The sequence below is a fragment of the Cheilinus undulatus genome, linkage group 5 (genome assembly GCF_018320785.1).
Source record: "Cheilinus undulatus linkage group 5, ASM1832078v1, whole genome shotgun sequence".
Taxonomy (NCBI): domain Eukaryota; kingdom Metazoa; phylum Chordata; class Actinopteri; order Labriformes; family Labridae; genus Cheilinus; species Cheilinus undulatus.
In genome coordinates this window covers 43904025-43919628 of record NC_054869.1, presented here as the reverse complement: position 1 = coordinate 43919628, position 15604 = coordinate 43904025, and the positions used below count along the sequence as shown (strand labels likewise).

Sequence of the window (15604 nt, the reverse complement as noted above, 5' to 3'; positions counted from 1 at the left end):
TGTCATTTAAGCTTTAAGCTGTGATGGCAAATTGCTAAATAAGCCAGCCAAATACTTGGATTTTTAGCTTTATTTAGCAGAGCCAAGTGTAAAAGTGTACCCTCTGTTGCTATATTAAGCTTGCTCTGATTTCCATGTTCAGTCTTTGTTGATATGGCATTAGAAGGCCTTGTCTACATTCCCCTAATACACAATGCATCCTTATCGCTTAATATGACTGCTGAAATGAAGTTCATTTTCCTCTTTCAAACTCAACTGCTAACACAAAGGCATCCTAAAAAGTCAAAATATAGGTTTGAAAATACAGTAAAAGGCAATGCTTGCATGCACAGAGGACAATTCTGTTATTGACATGCACATGCATGCATTCTGAGTACTCACTCACCCACAAACAGCACATACTTATGCAAATAGGCACTCAAACATTTGCAGAGGTTAGCTAAACTGATAAAACCAAGACAAAGGTTGAATCATTTCACTCATTGTAAATCCATGGCAACCTTGTACAAAAAGCCCAAACTTATACCATCCAGACATAAGTTTGGAATATCAAAATCTGCAGTCAGTAGTAGCACTAAAATTAAAGTAGTAAATCAAAAAATTGTAACATTTGTCTTATTTGTATTTACTTTCTTCTTAGAAATTAATGTTCTTCCTGTGGCAATCACTTTACTTACAAACTCAATCTTCTTTGAAAAACAAAAAAAAACTACAGATCTTATCTAAACGTTATTTAGAAGGTTATTTATGTGGAGATTAGAGTTTGTGTTGTCCCAAAGGCCTCTAGAAAGTATCTAACTTTGTGCAATCCCAGGAATAGAAAATGAAAAGTATCAGCTCAATCACAGAACCATTATTCTCTAGTTGAGAGTTCCTTTGGTAAAATGTTTTCCAAGAAGAAGTTTTTGTCTACAAAATAGATTTAGGCCAATAAAAAAAAAAAAAAAAACATCGGGGAAGAGTAGGGTAGATCTAAATGCCCTTAAAGGTTATTGCAGGCTTGGTGTCAGATGAAGCAAAAATACTGCATGATGCAAAAACAGACTGATACATTTGATATTAAAAGAAAGCAGGATGAGATTTTTGTTTAAAAAAAATAATACATGTACCCCCACATATCGAACATCAACAAAAATGTATGTATTCATTTGTCCATAGAGTGGCAAAACTCAAAGTCCAGCCATCCAGTATTAAGTTTGTTTTTACTTTTCAATACCACATTTTTAAATTATTCAATCTTTATCATAATAATAGCCTTGAAGCTTAAAATGTACATCTTTTTGAACAAAACAGTCAATAGGAAAAAAGAAATCCTTTCAAAAACTGCAAGCATAGCTCCTTTGGCCACATGTTGGCAGTGTTTCAGTGCTGAGACTTAGCCAAACCTGTGCAATTAAGACAGTATGTTGGAGGTTTCATGCAATTTTTATTCGCTGGAGACAAGAAAGCCCCTGTATTGGTTATGTGGGACTTTTTTATTGCTTTGGTATTGAAAAGCTATTCATATCTTGATTTTTAATAGTATCATATTAAAGTTTACATTTTTGGTGCCCATGGAAGCCCTAAAAGAACATGTTTTATTCAGTTTTCCCTTCATGAGAAGGGAAGCTTGGTTGTTTTCTCAACTTAATTATTTTGGGATAAAATAACTTTTTTGTTATTATGAGTTGATTTTAGATATGTGCTTCAGATTTCATTAAAGTATCACAGAAAAATTAGTATTGCTATATTACAAGAAAAATAAGTTGAAATCTGGAGGAAAATAATAAAGTTAATAATTATATTAAACTTGATCTGTTTTACAATTTTGAAGGCTACATGAGACATGAGAAATAAAAACAGTCAGTAGAATATATATCAATACAATAAAGTTGTTAAATCAGTCAGAGACAAGTAGTTTAAAATAGGATGATGGTGTACAAAAAGGCAAAATACAATTAATTAGAAATGAGTTAAAACTCAGATTAAAAACTAAAACCTAGCAAAAAACACACTTGAGAAAATGCTTTAAAAGAGCAGAAGGAAAACTAAGCAAAATTAAACATGCGTATGTTTGTCCGTTTAGGGCTTCCGTACTTGATAATTGTTATTTGCGCTGTTAATGCAAATAAAACCGCCATTTAAATTGCACCATTGTGTGAACGTGTGCCTTTTCCAAGAAATTATTTCCCTATTCTCCCTGTACTCAAGTTCCCAAACATAGATGGTTAAAGTTTCGGCGTAAAATCTTCTCTCCCAGCTATGAGGGAGTGCACCATCTTGCTCAACGATTCATCTTTGGTCGGCACCGACCGTTGACGTTCCTCTCGGCCGTTGGGCAGCCTGCTCGTGCGCTGGGCTGTGCCTGTCTGGGTCTGATCCGAGCGGTAGTCGTTGTGGTTCTCCTCTTAGCCCGCTAGCTGTGAAATTTTCCTCAGAAGACGTAGGCTGAAAAGAAACACATCAGGTCAGTATTATGTGGCTCACGTCGAGGTTATGTATTTCTTTAAAGTTGCTGGACATTTTACCGCTGATAAACCAGGAAGCTCAACATAAGGTGAAAGTTGTACAGGTAGTGCAAACGTTACTTAAGGTATTAGTTTAGCTAGCTTGCTAACCAACCAGCCTTCTACTGGTCTTGACCACCGGGTTTGCCGTAATGCTTGGGCCTCTCTGCTAACGTTACTTAGCAACTAATCACGGTTGTTCTTATCGTGATAACAAACTGGGATTAATTTAATCCGGGGAGTTGACACTTGAGACGGAAACTGTTCATTAAAACCACCTTGAACGGCAAACTATATTTCCAGATGGTCTAATCTAACACCATTTGTTATGCTGACTCTTAACTTGTAGCAGCAGTGTGCCCTGCTGGATTTTCAGTGACATTGCTGAGACTTTTGGTCTGGTGGAATTTGCTTCACTCCCTTGGATTACGACCGTGGTTACTCAGGGGTTATTCGGGTGTTAGAACATGTGGAAGTACATGCACACATTTTAATTCATCTCTGTCTCGGGTGATTAGCTCATCTGAGACGTTTAAGAAGCTAGCCTGCTAGGTATCTGACACAGTCTGTTCTTTTCAAAGCTTCTCTCCTTCCAGATGTGCCACCTCATCGACAGCTCTCAATCCGTTAGCCAGAGATAGCATTGACAGGGCGAGGTACTTTTAAAGGCCAAGGCGTTGACCAGTCCACGGTGTAACACTGGTAACTGCCTAGGCACACCTTGACATCTATCAGGCATGCAGCTGTGCTACAGTCGAGTCTGCGTGTGACAGGTTTGCGGTTTAAAGGTGTGACTAAGCCATTAATGATGAGCCTTCCTTTCATTGGGTGACTAAAGGTAGCTAAACTTGTTTGCAGTGATTGTGATAACTCAGGTTTTGATGTTTTTAAGTCGAGATGACATCTACTAGTCTTTGAACTTATTTGAACTGTGGGATTTAAGCTCAGGATGTGTGAGAAAATGGCTTACATTTGTTGGGAAGTTAGGATTTGGTTTCTGGTCTCTTGTGTGAAATATATTTCCTAGCCCACATGTTCGTCATACTATTAACAGCCAGCAATACAATGTCAACATGTACATGTGAATGAAAACCTAGAAATGAGCTACCGGTTTGTGAAATCCAATCAAACAAAAATGTCAATCATTCACTTAGACTTAACACTTCAATATTGTGCAACCCTAATAAGAACTTCCAGGCTCCTTTTAAAGATACCGACACACCTTCTTTTTAATTTTTATGGTGTGGCTGTGGATAAGTATTGGTTGTCTCCCATCCAGAAGGTCAAAGGTTCAGTCCCCCACTCCTGCAGTCACACGTCTGGGTGTCCTTGGATGCTTAACCCAAGTTGCTCCCACTGCTGTATCAGTGATGCGTCAATGTGTATGAATGGTAGGGATGGGGATCGAGAACGGTTCCAATTGGTTCAATCCATCGACAGCATTTAAATCTTAGTCTGTCGAACAGTGATGTCATACAAGGCATGCATCTTCTTTTCACAAGAACTTTTAATTTTGTACAAGGTTTCAGTTCAATTCAATGCCCAGAGATCTAGGATCCAGGGACTAGTTTTAAATTTATTTTAAGATTTTATGTAAAAAAGATTGCAGTAGTACTAGTTTTGTATTCTAATCCAAGTTCAGAGATCGAAGATCAAGAGAGCAGTTAATTTTTGCTGTGACATTTACTCCAAAAAGGGAGAGCTTTTGTATATTTTAGCATGCTCTTCTCCCCAGCATTTGTTATTTAACATTTTTAATTATCAAAACAGTTTATTATAGCCAGTAATTGAAAAGTGCTTGTCATCAACTCTGAGGTGGCATACATCTTGTTCAGTGTTCAGAAAGAGACTCAATAAAATTTGAGTTAACAGTGAAAACTTTTATAGTCTGCTTTTTCCAAAAAGAAAATTCACAGGATGAAATTGATAAAGAATTGAATCGATAAGAAGAATTGGTAATATTATCAACGTTGATAAAATATTACCAATTCCCATCCCTAAAACGAGATTAGTGTAATGTAGTAGGTTCGCCTGTTTCTCCAATTGTGACAGTCTTTTTGTTTTGACATTTAACAAGACAAACATTTGATTCTGCAACAAATCATAGGGATAAATAAGCATGTTACTGTTAATATTTTTTGTTTACTATAAACTTTTTTAACTTAACATGGCACCATATAGGCTAAGAGATATAACCCTGTTTCACTCTATTTCGATTCCCCGATACAGATGGTAAACTTTTTGGGGCCTCTTCTATATTTAAAGAATCACTTTCAAAGACACTTTTGGAAAGTCCCTCCGTGATCTGTTTTACAAATCCCAATCTTTGTTGTCCTGGTGTTATTCTTAGTGTCTGAATCTGTAACAGACAGAACATTTTCTTGTGAATCAGCCATTAACAAGGTTCTTCCGACAGGAGAGTTAGATAATAGGTAAGCCATAATCATTCATAAAAACTGTAGGCACAAGATGCTTCTGTCTCATACTCTGGGATTATGTCCTGTTGGTGCATTTCTACACCTTCCTCTGTGTCTTAGCAGGGGCCTACATGCCTCCCAGCAGATGTTTCCTCAAAAAGGAAAAACCAGAGCTGTCTTTGGCCTTGTGAGGACAAAAACAGGAGTGTAGGAGGGAAGGTCACATTATTGAATACACACGTCTTAGTTATATAAATGTGTACTTTCTGAAAAGTTGAACTTGGATATATTTCAGCCCCTACAATCCAAGATTATTGTCACAGAAATCACCTTAAAAAGGCCTTCTTACTCCTTGTGTGAAAACAAACACAGAGAGGGCTGGTTGTGGAAATGAAGCACCGAGTCACAGCAGGACTTGGCTGTAAAAACATTTCACGGAAACCTGTATATTCTTGGTTCAATATTCTGGATGTCAGAGGCTAATATTAGACAACTGCAAAGCAATTTGGAATGAAGGCACACCGGCTTGTGTAACCAGTGACACCCTTCCATCTGTTAACAAATACATGGGAGACGGACATGGAAGGAGAGTTTGAATTGTTATTACAAAACATACAAGCAGATTCAGCTGACCTCAGTATCGTGTGGTTTAACACTTCTAAAGTCTGCAAAATATGCTCAACAACCATTTGAAGATTCAGTCAGTTAACTTTGTGTTACTGAGATGCTTGTCTGTAGTTTTATAGTGCTGTGTTCTGTGTTGAATATGCTGTAGAGTAGGAGTGGGAGATAGAGACTGAAAAACCTTTATATTTATTTAAGCTAAATCCAGCATAAGTGTCTCAGTATTCTGTTTTCTGTTAAGATGAAGTGATTGCCACAATACAAGAACTATAAAATTTGAAATGATTTTCACCTTTAGATTGAGATCTACAGGTAGATCTTTAAGGCATTTCAAGTAGATCTTTAACACCAAGTATGTACTAAGTCGAACGCTTCACCCCATTAGATTTCAATAAGAACGAGTGAGTCAGACTATGGAAATGTGTTTTATACTTGTATGCATAGTTTCAGCCTTATATTGGTTTTTAATTTAGAAATATACTACCAGGGGTTTCCAAAATTTGCATGGGACCCCCTTTATCATTAACCTAAGGTGGGACACCATTTTGCACAATTCCCTAAAATTTCTCATACATACTGATACAAAAGATATATGAACAAGCCTGTTTCTTCTACATAGCTTTCCTTATTCTAATTAATAATTGATTATCCTGTCATGTTTTGTTGTTTTTATGAGATAACCTACAATAAATGCCTTGACAATAATAAGCAGCATTAGTTTACTTTGTTTTAATGTTTTTTTCTCTCATTACTTACTCATTTCGCCAAATATTGCTCTATAAGTGTCTAACAGAAAAAGGACACATGCATTTTAATGCTCAGTGATGAATTACATAAAAAGAACAAATGTGTGCAGGATTTTTTGACAAATGGTGTAATAAGTAATGTATATGTATGTAGTATATGTATAAGCATGATAAAATCTCTGTTATAACAATGAAAAGTATCAAAAAGTACAGAAACTTGTTAATTTTAAATAATATTTTTTAGCAAAAAGAAAGAAATAAAGCATGAACTTAATTGCACAAATTTGTTTGCAGAATTTGGACTTTTATTTTTGTAGCCATGGTATGAAACACATTACAATGTCATTTGTTTTTGTTTTTGTTTTTGTTTTTTTTAAATAATAGTACAAATGCTTCTCAATTAAATGAAATAAATAAAATTATTATTCCTCTTTAGGTTAGCCAGGGCTGGGTGATTATGACAAAAATCAAAATCGTGATTAATTGAACTTTTAACCTTGATAATGATTAATGAATGATTATTCCACCCCCAACCTCCTACTCTGTTCTGAAAATATTTGTATAATTTTAAGACAAATAACTGAAAGGAATGTGCACAGATTTACAATTTATGGTTAATTATTGAAACAACTGAAATCAAAACACACATCGGCTGAAATGAAAATCTTTTTTAGCAAAAATTCAAGTTTTCCAAGAAAAGTAGAAAATAAACAACTTCTATTTCTTGCTAACAAAATAAATAATTTTTATACTATTGTATAAAAAGTAGAAAATAACTTCGCTGCTCATATTACACAGTTAGCTCCATGTTTGAGTTTTAGTGGACTGGATGGGAATGTGCACATGACTAGTACTTCTTCTTCCCCTGACTTTACAGCAGGCTACATGTCTTGCTACACCTAGCTACCTATCATGTGACTACACAGCCATTAGTTTGTTTTTAAGGGGGTGGTACATTAGTGGAGAGAGAATTAGATGGGGAAAAAATTGAAATAATTGACACAGCAGGTTTATGTCAGTTAGAGGCTCTAAATTTGGATTTCCATTATTTTTCGATTAATTGCCCAGCTCTGATTTTAAGCATATTATTATGAGGTCAATGTGTATGTTACTGTTATTGGTTCTTATATTGCATCCCAGTTGATGTCAGAAGTCAGAAATTCCAAGATGCCAGTTGGATACATCATCCCAGACATCCCCTGAGGTCAGAATTACAACTCATTTATTCAGATGGACTACAGTACCCTGAGTTCCTAAGTGTTAGTAACTAGAACACAGTCAAATTTGGTGTGATGTCCTCTCAGCTCTGGCATCCTACTTCTGAGTCAAATGGAATGCAACATTCTTCTAAACAATTTGTTTACTGGGCATTAGGTGTGGCATCTGTTTCTTTCTCTGAATCAGAATAAACTGAATCAATATGACATTTTCTTACCCTACATCTTGTTTGAAAATATGTTAATATATCTAAAAAAACTTGATATATTGCCCAGCCCTACTATACAGGATATAGCCTGCTTGGATTGCCTTGAATTTTTAAAGCCTGTCATTACAAATAGGGAAGCTGATTAAGTCTTTGCTTTCATTTTGAGAAGTAGAGCAAATCTCAGTTCTGCTTTACAAGCCTCTATCTACCGGTTTACTGACAGAAGAAAAAAATGTCATCAGACTGTGTGGTATTTGGGTATACCTCAACACTGACTGAACAAAGTTATTCTATGTAGAAATTTGACTTTTGAGTACATGGGGTTATATATTTCTTTAAACTGCCATTTGGCTTTCTTCCTAGCTTCAGATTAGAGTAAGAGTCTGTGGCTAAAGATTAACGCCAGTGCAGCGGGAAATTCTCCAGACTAAGTGGATCATTTTCAGCTGACTGCTCTGGCGCACCAACCAGAGCTGAAACATCCTTTATAAATGTTCACGAGATAGTCGTAGTTAAGCCTGGGGATGCTCAACCAAAACATCAAAATCATATGATTTTTCTGAACTCATGTCATATTACACGGGCTTATCCATCATTTGGAATAGATACTGATGACATTTTAGGTCACAAATAGGCTCTTTCTGTGTGACTTTATAGTCAGCTGTGTAGCCTCCAGCCATTGAGACTCTCTCTGTCACTGGCCTCCTCTTGACCTGAGGGCACTAATCAGTATCATTCAGAGGCACAGCGGGAGAGAAACTGGAACAAGGAGTCTGAACTAGGTCGCTGCCTTCTGATGGCCACCCTTTATTCCTGCAGAGGAAATGTATGGAGGGTGTGTGACAGTCTTTGTGCCTTATTGGTTGTTTTGCTAAAACTACATACTGAAGCACTTTGAAGAATGAAAGGTATGCTTGTGTGACACTGTGTGACAAGTTCTATATTACATTTCAACCCCATGTGAAGTCATGTGTCTTGGCTGCCTTAAAGCTTACTCAAAACAGCATGACTTTGCTGGGATGTAGAGTTGGCTGATTATGTTTTAAATGTTTTTTTTTTTCTTCATTTAAAACAAGATTTAGGAAGATTTAAATCCAAGCTTCCAATCAGGCACAAGCCCCTTCTGGGGCATTGCTGTTTTGCCCCAGAACCCTTGAAGCATTATTAATCTATGATTGTGCTAATGACAGAAAATAATGAAGTCATTTTTCTCGACATCATTCAAAGCCATTTAGTTTTCTGTACAGTCATGGCCTGTGGCAACAATCATTATCAGAGGAAGCACAGCTTTGATAAAGTTGAATATCCAGTCTAACAGTGGACTGTTTTGTTAAAGAGTTACCCGCCCTCAGACCAGCTGAAAACAATAATGTATGTGTATTCAATTGCTTTGTAGATCAGTTTGTGTCCAAATCTTAAAATTTAAGCATAAAGAATTTGAGTTCTACATGTTGTGTTAGAAATATGTACAGCAGGTGTACAGCAGTCTGGTTGAAACCTGGCTATTGCAATTTAACTTTTCTATTGGCTAATCTGGAGGCAGTGACGTACTTGGTGCCAGCCTTCCTTACCATAAAGCTCAACAGTGACCTACCACTTTCTTAGCAGCTATGATTTCACTAGTAAACTTCCCCATTGAAATAAGGGATGCACAATATTGTATTTTTGCTGATATCTAATATGCTGATATTTTGAAATTCATTTTAGCTGATATCAATATGATATATAAATGTTACGGATGCACGATATTATCGGTCTGGTATCGGTATCAGCAGATATTAGCATAAAAAGGCAAATATCGGTATCGGCAGATATGAAAAATTTCTGCTGATATTTAAATCCGATATTTTGCCTGTGTATTTCAGCATATATTACTGTAAATTTTGTCCACATGTGGTAATAAATTAGTGGAGTTTTAGTCTGAACCAACAGACCTGTGTCAGATGAGGTCTTTTTCTTTATTTATCCTCATTCTTTAAATTTTAAAGTGTTTTTTTAAGGAATAAAGTTTGTTACCTTGGTCATCCTTAAACCTTGAAGTGTCCAAAAGGACTGACATTTTTTGTCCTAAAAGAATATATCAATATCGGTATCGGCTAAAATGAATCTGTAAATATCGGCATATCGGATATCGGCAAAAATCCAATATCGTGCATCCCTAATAAATGTAGGTCAGACCTAAAACTTCAGTCCTTAAAACACTTTAAAATGTATAGAGTCGGCAATAAAAACGAAACAGACTTAAGCTAGGTAGAGCTGCATAAAGCTCCACAAACTTATTTGAACATAAGACATCAGTTGATATAGGCCAGTAGTTTCAGCTGATATATTGGTTCATATCTTTCCATACCGATGATGAACTTTAAACTAATATTTGATGACACTGATTGATATTGTCCAGATAATATTTTGCATCCATAATTTCAAATCATCTCAGGTAAAAATTACCATTCACTTAAGTGGTAACAAGTGACTGCTGAAGTTTGCAGGAGTTGTACACATTTTGTAATAGCAGCCTGCACCAATCAGAGAAGTTGTTATGACACTGTGGGACACCCCCGAGATTGCATAGAAACATTTTTTTAGAATATATTTTATTATTTTTTATAGGATTATATTGTATGATGAATATGATAATGTGTCACTTTTCTGCATGTCTCTCCCCACTCATCTCCTCTCATCCTTGTCTCTAATTCTGTCAACTGTCGTCCTCTACCATTAAAGGCATTAAAAGCCCCAAAAATCTTAAAAAAAAAAAAAAAAAAAAAAAAAAGGTGTACAAGTTGTTTTTAGTGCCCCTCCCATTTTGATTTCTGCCGCCGCAGCATATTTGGGCACAACTATCTATGACACACACGCTATTCACACGTATTCACACACACTCGCTAGCCTGTTCCAAACGTGTGTTCAAGAGTTGCCAGTGAGGACTCTTAGGACCCGCCAAAAAAGGGTCTAGTTCAGCTGAACTACTTTATTGATCAGCTGCGAATGAAGTAGTCCAGCCTGTCAATCTTGCAAGATATTTTTTCACTGCAAGATCTTGTCACACTGCTACCGTTCACACAAAAAAGTTAGAGGCATTTTAGGCTGGATAAACAGAATTATGTCAGCTGTAGTCTTTTTTCTTTATTTATCACCATGCCTTACACTTTGAAGTGTGTTTGAAGGACTGAATTTTGTTAATTTGTTCATCCTCAGACTTTAAGTTGTGTGTTTGAAGGGCTGAAGTTTAGGGTTCAAACTACTTTCAGTATTAGTATCAGTATTGGCTAAAATCTTTTTGTAAACATCTGCAAAAATCCAATATTGTGCATTCCTACTTCAAACAGCATTTCTCTCATTAGAGAGACTAAAGTGTCCTAACTGCATAGATTGTGTGATGTTGTGGCTTGTGGTGACGGCTGGTAGCCCTGTCCATGGCCATCTAAAGGCATTTCAGGATAAATGCATCTTGACTGAAACTCTGGGGTCTAGTTACTTATATTTGCTCAGTTATATTTACAAATTTATCTTTTCCCCCAAAATAATTGCCTTGTCATTTTCCTTAAGAGAAAAAAAGAGGATTTACACAATCTCTAAAAAAAAAAAAAGCAACACATCTCATCCTCAAACCACTGCTTAGCAAGCGTCCACTGATTGTAGTAGGGCTGGGCAATTAATCAAAAATTAGATGAAATTGCAATATGGCCTGCTGCAATTGTCAAATCGCAGAAGGGGCAATATTTCCTTAGCGTGAAACTAGTGTCAAAATACCACTTTAAAACTTTTTTTTTTTGCAGTACAGACATTATGCATTACATACCATGCAATTATTTAAGTGCCATTTTTTAAGAATAGTCTACAAAAAGCCTACTTTCTTTATTTTTGTACTTTTTTTCTTATGAATGGCATAAAAAATCACTCCCTTTAAGACAAAAATTCATATCCAATTTGCAATACGAGTCATAATCATCACAATTAGATCTCTTTTTTTGTTTTTCAAAATTGATCAGCCCCTGTGTTATCTGATTTTGTGTTGGTTGAAATATAGCTAGAGGTATTTTTTTTGCTTTTATATAATAGAAAACACATAAAATAAGGAACTTCAGACATAATCGCATATCAAATTGCAGTATTGGGGGAAAAACATCCCAGTTAGATTATTTCCCAAATTGTTCAGCCCTAGATTGTAGTCGCAAATTAAGCATCATACTTGGACTTTGGAGCTTTCTGTGCACCTGCTTTTCTGGCATTGTGTTGGTTTGACCTATTTCAGTGTTTTATCAGTTCATTTTTCCATTGTTTTCTTGTGAATGGATGAAATAGGTTTCTAAAAACTGCCAAAATGCCACACTCCATCATTTGTAAAGCTGCCAGCAACATGGGGACTGTGTTTAGTACACTCAGCCACTCAGTTTGTGTGGCGAGGTAATCTGACAAAGAGGATAATCTGCTGCTGCTGCTGGTGGTCTTGTTTCTACTGTAATCCTGTTTTAGAAAAAGCTGCCAAACAGATTTACACAATTTTATGTGCCAGAATGATGAATTGATAGACGCTGTTCGGCCTGTGTGTTTTGTGCTCAAGGTCAGAAATGAAAAGCTGTTCACAAGTTCATAATGGCAGCAACATAGACTGCATATCACTGGCCTTTGACAAGGTATTTTTAGGTCGACTGTGACGTGGGTGTGCTGAGGAGCTTGTTGTCATAACAGAAACAAAATTCCTCCATTAACAGAGCACCATATACAAAGTCACTGAACATTTCTTAAAGGCAACACTGTTCTGGCCATTTATTTTGTCAGAATTAAATTACTGCTGTCGGTGCAACCCACAGTAAAATTAGAGGCATGAAAAGTCATTTAAAGAGCTGAGTGGTTGAGTAAACATGTTTGTTTTCCCTTTTTTGTCTCCTAACAGGGTCCTTTTGTGGGCAGCACTTTTTCTTCCCTTCTCCCTTTTCCTGTTTTTGTTTTTTTTGTTCTACATTTTTTTTGTTTTTTGTTTTTCTATTTTCTTTCTTTTCTTTCTTTTTTTTTTTCTTTTCTTTTTTGATTTTGGTGCGGAGAGACCAACTTCTCCATTACAGAGCTGCAACCAGTTGTTTTAATGGTCTGGGGTCAGCCTGTACCCACTGCCGGACACAAGCCTTGTGGGTCTAACAGATCACAGGAGGAAACATGAGCACCGCCAAGCCCACTGGGATCAAAGCTCCCAGTAAGATAGCTAAACCTGGGACAGCGGCGCCCAAGACCAACCCCAGCACAGGTAACTATCTTCCGGCATGCTGCCCTTGTACTCATACTCTTGTGATGAGGCAGTGAAATGTTTACACATGAATCTCCATAACAGGGGCTCTATTGTTTAAACATCTGATCCAGGGGCAAATGATTACCTTACAGAATATATTGTCATGGTAACATGTTATACTTAAATTTCTCCATACTCACTGAATCTTTCAGTATTTCACAATTCAATTTTCATTCTTGGAGTCATGATGTAATTCAAAATTGATTTATTAATTCCCCATTCACAATACATTCCTCATGTGTTATCATGAGGTGCCTATTTTAGGATCTATTCCAGTACGGTGTGCACTTACTGCAAGCTGCAAATTATTATTTGACCAAAAAAAAACCCAGTAGTGACACTACTGTAAACTTCAAGGCATTTTTGTAAAACATTTAAAGTAGTACTTAATACAAAAAAATTATTGCAGTTTTTTATGCAGTTATGTAATTGCACAGCCTGACATCACAACTGCAATTGTGATTGTAATTAGATTTATTGTGCAGCACTAACAAGCATTAAGTTAATGTGTCAGACACAGCCATATGTGATTGAAGCTGAGAGAATGGTGATGGGCCAGGACTGAGGTGCTAGGGCTGAACAATGTCGGAAAAACAGACATTGTGATAGTTTTTCTTCCTGCAATATGACAACAAGAAGTGAAATTAAAACAGATTAATAAAATAAGAATGTTTTTGGATTTCAAATATCACACTTTGCAGCCTCTGACAGCGGCTCTGACAACCAGACAAAGAATGAGAATAAGAAGAGACAGAGCAGGTCAACTGAGAGACTGATTTCTTCATCATCTTTACCAATAAACTCGCCACTGTGTTACCTAAATGTCATCAGCCATTTCTAACGATATTCAGGGTTAAATTTAGCTGGCATGAGTGGGCACATGACTGTATGATGGTTAAATGCATACTTAAAGGGTTGAGCTGCTGTGTGCTGCTGAGCACACACATTGAAGCAATAGGATAAACAGTCAGTATGCCCATGCCATGAACAGTTTGTTTATTAAGGAGCACCGGGACAAATTGCCATTTATAGTGGGAATCCACATAGGATCTGCCGTGTGTAGCTTAGCATCTACCTGGATTTTCCCACTAGTGTAGTGACAGCAAAAGATTTGAATTTATTTTTAAATGCACATTCATAATAGGAAAGAGAAAATGTTTGGTTTTGGCTAAAATCCAAAAGCACAGAAGTGGCACCATGACAAGCTTCAGGTCACTAGACTATTGTTCGTATTAGTTCAGTGTAACCATTGGGCATGCACACATCGCCGTGGCAGAAGAAATATGATATATCGTTTAGCATTATGTCACACCCTCTGCAGCTTTGCCCCATCAGGGAAGATGAAGAGGGTGCACAGAATAAAATGCCAGCAGCAGGTTTGCCGTACTCAAACTGGCTGCTAGTGGCATGCTGGAACATTTTGAATCAATTCTGAATCTTGGCATTCAGTATTTGAAATTATGACGTGAATCCTTTTTTTTCCCCACACTTCTGCTCATTGCCATACCTCTTCAACATTTTGCCTGTTTCTAGTTTATGCCATGGTAGATTTTGGCAGTAGTTATTGGCTAGTTGTCTCAAAATGTTTTGATAGGTTTGTAAATTAATACACTTTTCATAGATAAAATATCTTACAGCAATTTCATCTCATAATGCAAGTGATAAACAGTAAGAGACAACACCTTGTTGTTTGCTAAACCTAGGCTTTATAGAGATGTAGGCATCACAGCTTCTTCATCAGCATCTTACCAAAAGTATTTAGTTTGATAAAGAAAAGCTGAGCTTTCCTAGTTTTGGCTGATATTGATATGATATAGAGTTGCATGATACTTTCATGTTTTACAGAACATTTGTGGAAAATTACTTTGCTAAACAAGAGAGCTTATCTCAATTTTTTTGAAGCTTTCTTTTCCTTCTCCCTCCCCCATCTCTCTTTTTTTTCTCAGCTAAAATTGCTGCGTCAGACAAATCAGCTGCAAGTGCCAGTGGAGGAGATGCCCAGAGTGGTGGGGAAAACTTCCAGATTGGGGAGCGAGTCTGGGTGAATGGGAATAAGCCAGGCTACATCCAGTTTTTGGGAGAGACGCAATTTGCCCCTGGTCAATGGGCAGGGATCGTTCTAGATGAGGCAATCGGGAAAAATGACGGGTCAGTGGCCGGGGTGCGGTACTTCCAGTGTGAAGCACTACGAGGAATATTCACACGTCCCTCCAAGTTGTCTCGTACAGAAGGGGAGGCTAATGGAACTCAGACCGCACCGCCCTCTCGTGCCGCATCTCCCACTCCCTCAGTTGGTAGTGTGGCCTCGCACACACCTGCCACTAAATCGGCATTACCCACAACAACGGCAGCCAAGAAGACCTCCTCCACAACACCAGCTACACCAGCAACACCTTCCTCCAACCTTGCACGCACAAACAGTGAATCTGTGTCCAACCTCTCAGAGACTGGATCAGTGAAGAAAGGGGAAAGAGAACTGAAGATGGGTGACCGAGTATTGGTAAAGTTTGTTACTTTATCGATAAGAAAGAAAACCCCCTGTCACTCCTGTGATGTTCAGCAGAGTAGCAGATCTTTAGAATTCAACTTTTGTGTCCTAGCATACATTAGCATGGACA

At 37.2% G+C, this 15604-nt stretch overlaps 2 protein-coding genes across 7 annotated transcripts in view; one reads left to right on the top strand and one right to left on the bottom strand.

Moving 5' to 3' along the window:
- Positions 1 to 97: 97 nt before the first annotated feature.
- Positions 98 to 15604, bottom strand: part of LOC121509775 (leucine-rich repeat-containing protein 43-like) — a 75862-nt gene continuing 60355 nt past the window's right edge. Inside the window, exon 13 of the mRNA XM_041787437.1 lies at positions 98 to 2427. Coding sequence (XP_041643371.1) covers positions 2272 to 2427 — 156 coding nt within the window. The 3' untranslated portion in view covers positions 98 to 2271. The remainder of the gene's footprint in view (positions 2428 to 15604) is intronic.
- Positions 2306 to 15604, top strand: part of clip1a (CAP-GLY domain containing linker protein 1a) — a 46341-nt gene continuing 33042 nt past the window's right edge. For 5 of the 6 annotated variants that reach the window (XM_041787255.1, XM_041787252.1, XM_041787251.1 and 2 more), the window contains exons 1-3: positions 2306 to 2446; positions 12597 to 12944; positions 14933 to 15486. In XM_041787255.1, the coding sequence (XP_041643189.1) occupies positions 12857 to 12944; positions 14933 to 15486 (642 nt within the window). In that variant the 5' untranslated portion in view covers positions 2306 to 2446; positions 12597 to 12856. The remainder of the gene's footprint in view (positions 2447 to 12596; positions 12945 to 14932; positions 15487 to 15604) is intronic. The other variant, XM_041787254.1, reaches the window with a different exon arrangement.